This window comes from Rhinatrema bivittatum, chromosome 1 (genome assembly GCF_901001135.1).
Source record: "Rhinatrema bivittatum chromosome 1, aRhiBiv1.1, whole genome shotgun sequence".
Taxonomy (NCBI): Eukaryota; Metazoa; Chordata; class Amphibia; order Gymnophiona; family Rhinatrematidae; genus Rhinatrema; species Rhinatrema bivittatum.
This window is the reverse complement of record NC_042615.1, coordinates 153,774,405-153,786,746: the sequence shown is the minus strand read 5'-3', so window position 1 is coordinate 153,786,746 and position 12,342 is coordinate 153,774,405. Positions and strand designations below refer to the sequence as shown.

Below are 12,342 nucleotides of genomic sequence, written 5' to 3'. Positions count from 1 at the left end.
ACTTCTGAACGCAGGGCCAAAAACAATTCCTGCGCCTTTCTTGAGTTACCCTAGCCAGGTCAGGGTATACCCCGACCAGGTGGCCTAGGAAATTGAACGTTTTTAAAGTAACTTTTCATGATAAACGAAACATCATGCTCAATTATTTCAATAGAAGTAGACTCAAGAAACTGGGTTAAATTAGCAAGTCCAAAGAAACCTGTGGGGTGTCACACTGGCTAGCTTTTTTCTTAAAAGGAAGGAAATACATTTTATTAATAACGGGGATAGACTCTACAGGGAGATGTAAATTGTCCAGAAAGAACTTCCTAAGAGTCGTTTGGGGTAATTCACCCATTACCCCGGGAAAGTTAGTTAACTGCAGATTAGGAGATCGCAAGCGATTTTCAAACAATTCCATTCTACGAGTTAAAACCCTGCATTCTTGAATCATGATGGCCTTCACTGACTCCATTTTAGAAACAGCGCCTTCCAATACACACACATTTTCTCTGAATGTTCAGACGCCGTTCTCTGTTGAACCTGCGCAAGAAACCTCAATTCCTGAGATAGGGAGTCCACCTTGACGTAACATTCAGAGGAAAATGAAATAAGACTGGCAATTAAGTCCCACAGCTCTTCCAGAGTCACAACAGCTAGCTTAGGTGATAGGGAAAACCTCTTTCCCTGAGCTGACTCACCAACAACCGCAGGAACTCCAGCTACAGTCTCGGTGTCAAAACGATTCACCCCGGAGGAAGATTAAAATGGGAGACTGCTTGCTCCAATGAACTCTAAGCCTGAGCTTCCCCTTTGCAGCTCTCTCCAGTCCCGGCAAAACTTCGAGCACCGATAGCTCCCTCCACAGAGTCGCTCCCGATGTCATCATCTAGCGTGTCTGAGACATCCGTGCTGCCACGAACGCGCTCTGACAACAATCCAGCGGGCTCAGCGATGCCTCTTTCCCTGGCTAAGGAAGGATATCCTGCTCCTGCCTCAGCAACAGGGGCAAATGCCCGCACAGCATCAGAGCTGGGAGGAACACATTCCATGATTGGTAATTGCCTCAAGGGGAGACCTGAACTCGACCGCTCCGTTTAAATGGCATTGAAACAGATGGCAGGTAAAAAGAAACCCAAAAAAATGGCAGAGGCAAAAAACCGAGAGGTTACCACTCATGCCGCCATCTTGACTCCTCCCGCTATGCTAGTATTTTATAACCTGCGCTTATGATATATGCACTTTTTATAAAATATGCATTTCCACCCCACAACATATGCATGTATGTAGGCTTACATGCAAATACATGCAATGCATAACTTTCCCTATTTTAAATATATATATATATATATATATATTATATATACATATATATATATTATATATACACACACACACACACACCTACATATATATATGTGCGTTCCACCTGTTTCTATATAGCGGGCGGATGCTCGCATGTGCCGATGTGTGGACATCTCACATCAGAGAAAAAAGGGGCGTGGTGTAGGTGGGGCATGGTCACGAAATGTGCATGAGCCCAGGTCCAGTGCCACATAACTTTACTTCTGCTATGTAGGACGTGAAAGTTTAAATAAAAAAAAAAAAAGCACAAAGGTCTGAGGTAACTGGGGGGAGTGCAGGCTAAAGAACCAGCGGGTTTGGAAGGCCTTAGACTGGGCGACCTGGTGGAAGAACTGGTGAAACTGGTCATGGCATGGACGTGCACCTGTTATATTTTCCCCCACTTGCGTAGCTCAAACTTGACTTTACGCGGCTGGGAGAGCCCACTTGCAAAACTGGGTGCACACATATTTGTGCCTAGGCAAGTTTATAACATATGCACGTGTCTATGGGTGAATGCTGATGCTCACATGTATGTGTGCTTGCACGCCCATTTCAAAATTATCGTCCCCTTTGCACAAAAATAAAGCTGGACTTACTCGCATATATCATGATTTACACACGCAAGTCTGTATATTTTAAAACATGCGTGCATTAACGAAATTACCAGTTTTACTAGTTAGTTCACCTAGTCCTTCTCCAAGTCATTGAGACTCTTTTGGTTCTTTTGCCTGAACTCCCTTCAGTTTACCCAGACTTCCCACCTGGCCAACAGTACATAATAAACACATTTAATATCACTTACACCAGATAATTAGCAAGTGTAAAATTATATAAGTGGGCAACTCGATGAGTGTGTCTTAAAATAGTCAGCCCTGGAACACCCCTGACCACCATTTTTTTACGTATGTATCCGTGCACACAAAAGTGAAAATTATATTTTGCATAAACATAATAAAGCAATACATAATCTTTTCTTCAAATAAAATAAGAGCTAATAAAAATAAAATGCCAGTAAAACGCAAAGAAAAACAAAAAATAAAGGTCAGAAATAAACATATCAAAAATGTTATCCACTCTAAGCCTAAGAAAAAAGAAAAAGTAAGATACCCCAACAAGTTAAGATTCTTACAAAATTTTAAATAGCAATTTTCTGTCTTAATATATTGTGAGGGATTATTGCAGAGAGAAGGAGCAATAAAGCTAATAGCTATTTTCATGTCTGCTCAAACCTGAACGTACAACTCAGAGGAAAGAAGGGTTCAAGCTGTTTTAATGAATTAAAAGATTGGCCAAATATTAAGGCACACCTCTACCCAAGATCTTATACATTAAAGTAAAAATCTTAAAAGTACTCCTTACAATAACAGGCAGCCAGAATAGTGGCATAACTCAATATTTCTTAGCCTCAAATAACTTAGCAGCCTCATTGTGAACCAACTGCAGGTGTTCCAAAAGTTTCACAGTACTGCCCTGATATAGAGCATTACAGTAATCAAGTCGCGAACGGATTGAGGCACGTATCAATAATTCTAAATGTTTCCTATGTAACAAAGCTTTTATTTGATGCAGGAATCGTGAACAGTGCACGGAACTACTGACACCTGGTCACTCATGTCCAGACTAGAATCAAGCTTCATCTCTAAGACAGTGATAACATTTTCAGGGTAAGTTACAATTCCTAATAAAGTGGGAAATCTGTTCAATGTTCTGCCCAACCATAACGCTTCAGTGCGTAACAGATTAAGTTTTAATTTATAATCATCTGGCTATTTAGCAATAAGAGCTAGACAACAATTCAAGTCAGTCTAACCTACAAGGGCAACAAAAGCTATAAACTGGAAATCTTTGGCAAACATATGGCAACTAAACCCTTGTTTCTGTACTACGATAGCTAATGCTGCCAAATTCAAGTTAAAGAGAACAGAAGCCTGCGGCACACCATGTCACACGTATACACAGACAGCATAGTAAAAGGCTGTCAATAACCAATGGTGGAAGTTACACCACTCAGTAATGGTTTTGTCCCATGTTGCACCTGCAGCCTATAATTAAGGCCGTTTGTGTATTTTATTCCAAACAGATTTAAAAATCTTAAGGCAGCAATAATGAATGGGTCCAAATTTGGTTATAGTCATCTTGTTTTCCTACACAAAGAAAACCTTTATAGTCTTCACATTAGGCGAACCCTCTGGCTTGAATGTCAATGAACGAAGCCCAAATAGCTCCAGAAAATTGTTATATACACCAAAACATAAGGCGGCATACAGACTACTATTTTGCTTTAAATGTGCACTACAGTATCAAGGAGATTACTATGAAGGAAAAGAAGCCCTTTAGTATAATAAGCTCCTCCCATACCCAAAGAAAACCTTATTCTCCAGTTTCACGGCATCCCTTTGGCAGGAAAAAAAAAAAAAAGGAGAGAAGCTTTATGCTACTCTGATTCAGAGTACAAGTAGTAGCTATATAGCCTCCAGTGCATAAAATAGAAAAACACTTTGCAAAGAAAAGATTTTAGCTGTGATTTATGGACTTACTCATTTTGTTCCAGAAAGCTAAGTTGACATTAAAAAAAAAACAACCCACATACCTCCTATCTTGAATATTAGGTGTCAGGCAACAACCCACAAGTTCCAAGCACATATTTGTTTGTCAATAAGTTATTGCAAGGTTAAACAATTAAAATTGACTCCTATGGGCAATATCACCGTTTTACATGCAGATGTGTGCAGATCCTCACCGATTTATGCAGCTGTTTAGCAATCTGCACTGTAATGTATAATTCTAATAATAAGAAAAAGCAATGGTGCACAGCTTCTATATGATTTTGCAGACTGTGGCATTCACGGAGTAAACTTTATGAGAAAAGTGCTAGAAAGAAAATTGCAGAGCGCAAGACTGCACTGCCCTGCAGGAAAGCAAGGGCAGTGGAGTATGAATTAGGCTATCCACCTGCCAAATGAATAGACGCGAATCAAGATGAATACGCTGCTATGGGCCAAAAGGCAATGCAAAGCTTTTGAGCTGGCTCGAGTCAATAAGTCTAAAAGGAAAAATAAACCCTGCATCAGAACAAAAAAAAAAAAAGTGGCAAATTTATTGACAGCTCGCTAGAGGGACTGTGTTTTTTTATTTTTATTTTGCACAAATGGAAAAGATGGAAGCTTTTCAACTAAACAAAACAAAACTATACTAAAAAAAGAACAAAACCTTTCAAACACCCTCTCCCTGATAATTCTTTAAATGCTTCCATGTGACAGAGAAAATTTACAGACCCTGAAACATTTGCATTGAGATTGGGTTTTGTGTTTTCTCGAACATGAAACCAGAAAACAAATATATCTATCATGTTTCATCAAAGAACGCAGTTAACCTTAAATATCAATACTCTACCTGACATGATTGTTGCAGAATTTTGTAAACTGGGGCTGGCAGATGAATATAGTTCTCACTTCTTCCTGATCTGCTAATGAGGTTTTCTCTGAAACATCTTCTGTTTTTTCATACCCTTTAAAAAGGAACACAAAATCACCAGTTTGACACTGGGGTGAACTCAGGTCAATAGAAAACTGGGTAGTTTAACCATTTGTACAAACTATCAGATATTCTCATTCTCCCTGGAAATTTAAATATATTTAATATGCCGATTTTCTGCATAATCAAAATGGTGTACAAAAAACACAAATCAAATAGAAGTCTTACAAAACACAGCATATATCCTAAAAACAATACAACTAAAAATCTCTACTTTAATTAATGGAATTATAAAAAAAAATATATATATATAGCCTTGAAGCAATAAATTAATTAGCATCAATAAAATATTCAGGACAAAACGTGAGCAAAGAGCCAGGCTTTAGTCATTTTCCTGAATCTGAAGTAGTTCTTTTCCAATCTTTAAAGCCAAAGGAAGAGTTACACAGAAATGGGGCCTGGTACTGAAAAAGTAGCGAGTCTAGTATTTTCCAATCTAATTTCAGGCAGTGAAGGTAATTTCAGTAATGCCAGCTGGGACCATCTAAAGCTTCTGACAGGTCTGTAAGGTATTAACAGATTGGTTAAATAGACCGGTATTCCTCTGCAAAAAGCCCTATAAAGTAAGGCAGCGAGACTTAACGCTGGTGTGTTAGTTTGCTTTATTTTTACAATCATATACTAGTTGCCTTCCAGTACTAGCACAGTTTTCAAAATATTCTTCAGATTAGACGGTGGGAACCTTGCCTGCTGCCTAAAAGCATCTTTTTCATATTCGCCTTATAACTACCATGTACATTTTATCCTTGTTTGGCATTTTCTAAAATGTGCCCACTGCAGAAAAGCTACCACAAAAAATTAGTTGGGTTTTTTTTTTTTTGTTTTGTTTTGTTTTAAAGGGCTTGAATTATTCTGGTCCAGTAATTGAGATAGAAAAAGTTGAAATTGTGTCTGCTGAGAAAGGAATAAAGCTTCAAAACTGACACAGTATAAGTTTCCTGTATGTGCTGCCTGATAAAAAAAAGGCTTACTGCCTGCCCTTACACACTAACTGGTCGATTTTAAAAGCCCTACACGTGCCAAAGCTGGGAGATAAGTGCGTGACTCCACGCGGCGCGCGCATCGCACAGATTTTAAAACCAGCACAGGTAAGCGCATAAAAATGTATCTCACCAAAAGAGGAGGTTTGCGGTCGTGATCTGGGTGGGACGGCTCTATAGCATGAATCCCGCGCGCAAGTATTTACGTACACAAGCGTGCACCGGTGCCCCCTGCCGCGTAACTATCTCTAAGGAGGGCGTATAAGTCACGTAACAAAACAAAATATGCTAGTTAGGGGGGTTAATAGGTGAAAGGGAGGCAAGTTAGCTAGGGGGTTTAGGAAGTCCTCGCCTTTACTGGGGCGAACTGGGAAATAGGCCTATTGGGTCGCCGCACGCACCTACTAAAATTGCCCCCAGTTACACGCTCAAAACGGCATTTGCGCGCATCAATATAAAATCATGCGCGCATGAAATTAAATGTGGGATTCAGCTGTAAAGAAAATATAATTTTTATTTTTTTTTTTAAGATATTACCAATATATGAAAAATGGACAAAATATGCAAGCTTTCCTCTTTAAACCAGCACCAACTAAGTCCCTTGGTCCCTCCACGAGCCGAATAAGCACAGAAACAACCTTTGCTTAGCCCCCGAAGGGCAATTCAGGGTTTAGGAATACAGAATGTGTATCCCTGTTTGTGTAAAACCTCCCCTTTCAATCAGCAGTCAATGTTTACAGGAAACATTTTCAGCTGTCAAATTCAATCAGTAGATGTGCATAGTGCTAACCAAGATGGCTTTAATCTTTGAAGAAGATTAAAAATAAAAACCAAGATCAGACAGACACTTAAGCAAGGCCACTGGAGGGAGGGGAAAAAAAAAAAAAATCAAACCATACTTTGAAAACATTCAATAAATAAGAAAGTGGTGTAGAAATGTGGCAGAAATCCATTGCCTCAATTTTCAAGACTAGAGCAACCACAAAAACTGATTTAGCCAACAGTTTTCATTAGGAGCAGCACAGCTGGGATGCATCCTTTGACCAGTCAAAGCTGCCTATAGCACAGCACCTCTATAACTAGAAACTACTTGTGCTCCCCAAAGGAGACAGAAGACAAGAAAGAAATAAAGCACAAACACTACAATTATTTTTGTTTGTTTGTTCTGCTCCTATTTTGGTGGTCATTTTTTGGATGGTGGAAGGATTAGAATTATAAATGCCTAACTGGAAGCCCTGTGTAGTATTTGATACTAATAAGCATGTTCACTTCATTGGCATGTAGTCTTCAGTTCCAAAAAATGCTGACATAGCATTACAGATATTATCGTTTGTTAGCTTGAAGATGAAGTTCAACAGACATTCAGCAATGCTAAATCAGGTTTTCAACAGGGTTAGCGTACAGTTTGGTATTGTGGTTGCCGTATTTTATTCCACCTGGATATGTAGAAATAAAAGGCCAACAAGTTGTAGGTGATCTCACAAAAGCTAGTCCAAAAAGGCGAGGGAGCAGTACACACCGAGGTGGGGTGGGGGGTGCAAGGATATTGATGTGCACCAACCGAAAAAAAGAACCCCCCCCCCCATATATAGTGCACCAGAAATGTAAAATTAACATAGGATTCATTTCTCAAAGACCATGGATGGAAATGGGGTAAATACAACCTCATTTACAGAAAAGAATGCATGGGAAAAGCTAAGAAAACAGAATGGACAAGGCCATGGGGGCGGGGGGGGGGGGGAGGGTCAGATGAGGTCAGCACTTACTGGAGGTGCCGATAGTATGAGAAGCTAGACACCAAGAGCCTAGAAACCAAGCTCTGTCATCGGGCCAAGATGTATTTATTTAAAAACTTTAATATACCGTCGCTAAGTTATATACCATCGCAACGGTTTACAAATAGGCACATAGACTAAGGTAAGTAAATGTAGGATATCTTACATTCTAACAGGTGCCAACAAAGTTCGGTTACAATTTCATAAATAAAATCATTATTTGAGTAATGTTGGTCAAGTCCAGGTATATTATTGAGTTACTATCTCATTTCTTGCCCTTATATTCTTCTGGCTTCTGGAGGAATGGATAAAAAAAACTGGAATATTCTAATTATAAATTCCTTACAGCCTTGTGTACTGGCACCACTGAGGGTTGTTTTGGAGGATTTATACATTTTAGAATTTCTGAGTATTCTTCCAAATGCTCAGTGCCATCCTCTGTATGAATAAATGCTAGATAAGAAATATCCTTCAGAGGAGTATTGCTCTTCTCCGTTTCTAGGTATGGATCTTCAGGGATTGCACAGATATTGATTCATAAGATTCTGAATACGAATCCTTTATGTGAATTGGAGAAAGAGGAAGACTGAAGTCTAGACCTCATCAGATCTTTGAAAAGATTCAATTCAGGGTGGAGTCTGTAGTAGTTTTGACAGTTTTTCTAAAACTGGAGAGTATTCTTCAGAAGGAGAAGGCATTTCCTTGATATAATGTTTAATAAAGTCATGCCACATCTTTTGCACAAATGCTACGCTGTCCTTATTAGGTGGAAATGTCTATGTAGAGTTGTCTAATTCAGGTACCAGAACCGGAGATACCGATGGTGTAGCCTTCAACACCAATGAGACTGGCATCTTTTCCTGTGCTGACATAGCATGTGATGCAGTGTGTCTCTTACGATCAGACTGATGAGTCAATGAAGACTTCCTTTTTCCCCTATGGGAGTAAAAGGAAGTGGAAGAACATTTCCTTTAGTCTAAGTGACTCGGGCCTTCTTTTTTATTTTAGGCACTTGTCCCTTGGGTTGAAAGTTTAACCCCTTCTGGGGAGCAAGCCTCAGAAAATATCTTGAATTACCAATACTGGTGACATTTTGGCACATGCTTCACAACTATGTTTTATGTGACAATCCTAGCCATCTCAGATGTGTAGCTCAGAAGCATTTTGTGTCAACATTTCTTTTTACATAATTTAAAAACTGTGCTTTCCCTGACATGTCTGTCTAAAACAATTTTATTTTATTTTTTTAGGAGACTAGATGGTGAAAAATAATTAAAACGCTGAGCAAAATGAACTAACCGACTGAAGCATAAAAACTTGGGCCAGTGCGAAGAGCATGAAAGCCCATCTTGCTGTGGCAGTGGAAGAAAAGAAGATCAAGGAGACTTACGCAGGGCCGATGCACGGGAATTCACGCACAGGCTCAGATATATTTCCTTCCGTCAGATGACATCACTTCAGCTGTGGGGCTGTTGTCGTCTTGCTTGTCCATGAAAAATTGTAAAGCCAAGTATGAAGAACAAAAAACCCCCAGACAAGATAAAACGGAGGTTGAAAGGGACTACAAATCCCAGGATCTGAAGAGAGCATGAAAGTGAATGGGGTTATGGAGGTAGGCGAGTGGGAGGGCAGAAGGTCCATCCTCACCTTTGCAGATGAAGATATTAAAAAGTGAAAGCCACAGAGGGCAGAAGGAAGCAGATCAAAGTCGCCAGTAATGAAATGTGGTTCAGGAGATAAAGAAGGTAAAATGCTACAAAGTGTTTGTTTGACCTGCTGTAACTTTGAATTGAGAATTTAGAAGCTTCAAGTGTTTGCTTGGCCTGCTATAATTTTGAATTGAGAAGTCAGAAGCTGCATATATTGATTTGATCCTCTCTTTCTTTGTCTTGTTTATTCACACTATAAACTGAGGAAGAGACGCCAGGGCCAGTGGGAATAAGCAGTCAGTTTTTCAGCGAGTTCAATACAGGGCTCTACGGGATGGAAGTGAAATAAAAAGTTGGCATATCATAACTTTCTGATTGAATTGGGGTGTTGAAGCTATGCAAGATTCCCCGAATAGCTGGATGCAGCACAAATGACAGATACTGAATCTAGAATCTCTGGCTGTATCAATACAAAAGCCATCCTTAGTTTTCATTTTTCTAGAAAATGGTGAAACTGCTTCTGGATTACCGATATCCATTTTGTTACACAGATCACTTCTGAAAGGATTAGTTTCAGGGTCTGAAAATGGGTATTTTACCTTCTATCTGCAAAACTAAAATGTATCACTAAATTTCAACTTGTTTACATTCTTTTCATACAGGAACTAAGTGTGAAAAGTTGCAAGCATTTTACCATAATGATTATTTATTTTTTTTAAAGTGAAATACCTTGATTGCAGGGAAAGCTGACTATAGGTGAGGTGTAAATAGGGATGCAGTAACAGATTTTTCAGAATGCATCAAGAATCAGAGGATGAAATGAAAGTTGCTCATAAGAATAACTGCTCATGACACCCAAAACTAAATACCGATATGCATTCGTTTTGAATTAATTTCAGAAATGTAGCAGGAGGAATTTTTGATTTGTACGAATAATACGAACCAAAAATAATCCCAGATGAATAAACAAAATTTTAGTGTATATTTGTATTTAAAACAAAAAACAAACAAAAAGCATAAGGTCTCTGGCAGCACCAGGCCTTGGTTTAGTCCTAGCCCTCACCAGAGGCCAAATCTAGATTGCTGAGGCCCAGGTCAATACAGTGTCCCATCACTGAAGCACAAGCCTGGGCCTAGGCCCACCACTAAGGCCCAGTCTGAGGCGCGAAGGCCCAGCGCCAGGGGCCAAGGCCCAGTCCTGATATCAGATCCTGGTCACTTAGGCATAGGCCCAAAGCCAAGACTGGGTCCAATGCCAGGGCCCAGCCAAGGTCAGGTCCTGAAATGAGGTCCCAGTCATCGAGACCTAGGCCCAGACCTTACCATTAGCTCTCAGCTGAGGCAGAGTCCAGAAGCCAAAGCCCAAGCCTAGGCCCAGGTCAAATGCCAGGGCACAGCCAAAGCCATGTCCTGCTGTTGAGGACAAAGCCTGGGCTTTGGCCAGGTCCCAGTCGTCATTGAAATCTAGGCTCAACACAGAGGCCTGGTTGCCATGGCCAGGTCCTGACACTAGTTCCCAGTTGCCAAGCCCTAGAAGTATACCTGACACTGGTGCCCAGCAAAGTTGAGACCCCATGCTAAGGTGCAATGCTGGGGCTTGACCCATGTGCAGATCCCATTCACTGAGGCCTAGGCCCGAGCCCATCAAGACCCAGGCCCAAAACTAGGTCCTATCACAGAGGCCCACACCTAGGCCTGGGCCCGTTGCCTAGGCCCAGAAGCAGGCCTTCTGGCATCTTTCGTAATCCAGTGACTAAAAATGGTATCCTTTGCCTAAAAGATGTGTCATTTTTAGTCATTAGTTCTGTCAGGAGATGAAGGACCGTCATGAATTGACTGAAAGATTGTTATAATCAAGCTAAGTACTTTATCACTTGGAGATTTGATAGCATAAGAAAAGTTTGCTTAAAAAAAAAAAAAAAAAAAAAAAAAAAAGACTGTTGTGGGACTTTCCATCAAATAACCTATGATTATGCATAAGGCTGAGTCTAAGAAAAGCGTAAGCTCATACGATGATGCCTAGTATGATGGTTATACCGCGATGAATGCAATAGTATTAGAGAGTCAGCGTTTTAATTTACCATATATGTAAGAGCGTTGGTATAGTTAGAGAAACAATAAATAGGATTCACCATAGACAGCTACCGGTAGATCAAACAGCTATAACACATCTGTGATATCATCCAACAGGAGAGACAATCTTTTGATGGGCAGAGAGAAAGGGAATTGTCTTTAAGATCCAGAGTGCCCATCCAACCCCTTGGCTGAATGAAAAGTAGGATCATCTGGAAGGAGTTCATCTTAAAACCTCTGTTAGCCCAACAATCTGTTCAGATTTCATACATCCAGGATAGACCTTAATCCTCCTAACTTCAGTATTAGGAGTACCAAGAATAAAATCCTTGCTTACGTTCCAGAGGTGGGACAATCTTGGTGTCTTCTGTTTTTGCTTTTCAGTTGTTTTTGAAAAAGGGATTTTTTTTACATTGCGTTTTAGTTTGCTGGGTTAGTATTAACTGCTCAGTGTATAAAGGTAAAAGGGTGCGCTGCTGTTGAGAGATATCCTTTGTGGGCGGAGGGTTCTGCCCTTTTAGCTTTAGAAGCTCAATGGGAAAGATGGTTTGAAGTTTAACCATTTAAAGCAGCTCAGTAGCTGTGTTACAGTTAACTATATTTTCTAGGGATCAGGCCTAAATGCTGTTTATAACTCAGCCAAGTCAAGAATCCTCTGCCATTCTTGTAGCAGGGACTCAACTACAAACAGAGATATGTTTTCTGGCTATTGATTAAAGTACTGTAACTTAATTTTGACAAAAAATATATTTTTACATTGTTTTCAGTTTGCTGGATTAGTATTTCCTGCTTAGATTATAGAGGGGAAAGGTCTCAGCCCAATTTTTCTTTTTCAGTGACGTCAATAAGGCCTTCCCCCATTGATTTCATTGTAAAACAAAAGCAAAAGTAATGAATGAACAATTTTTGTGGCTTTTAAACTGAGAAACTGAGGTGCACCCCAAACAAACTAATAACCCAAACTGAATTTTTCCCCTCTGCACATCCTTACTAAAGAAGAAGCAT

The 12,342-nt window shown here is 39.9% G+C and overlaps 1 protein-coding gene across 4 annotated transcripts in view; it reads right to left on the bottom strand.

The window, feature by feature from the left end:
- Window positions 1–12,342, bottom strand: part of ATP8A1 (ATPase phospholipid transporting 8A1) — a 559,403-nt gene that overhangs the window by 520,893 nt on the left and 26,168 nt on the right. For all 4 annotated transcript variants that reach the window (XM_029588616.1, XM_029588605.1, XM_029588632.1 and 1 more), the window contains exon 2: window positions 4,720–4,834. In XM_029588616.1, the coding sequence (XP_029444476.1) occupies window positions 4,720–4,834 (115 nt within the window). The remainder of the gene's footprint in view (window positions 1–4,719; window positions 4,835–12,342) is intronic.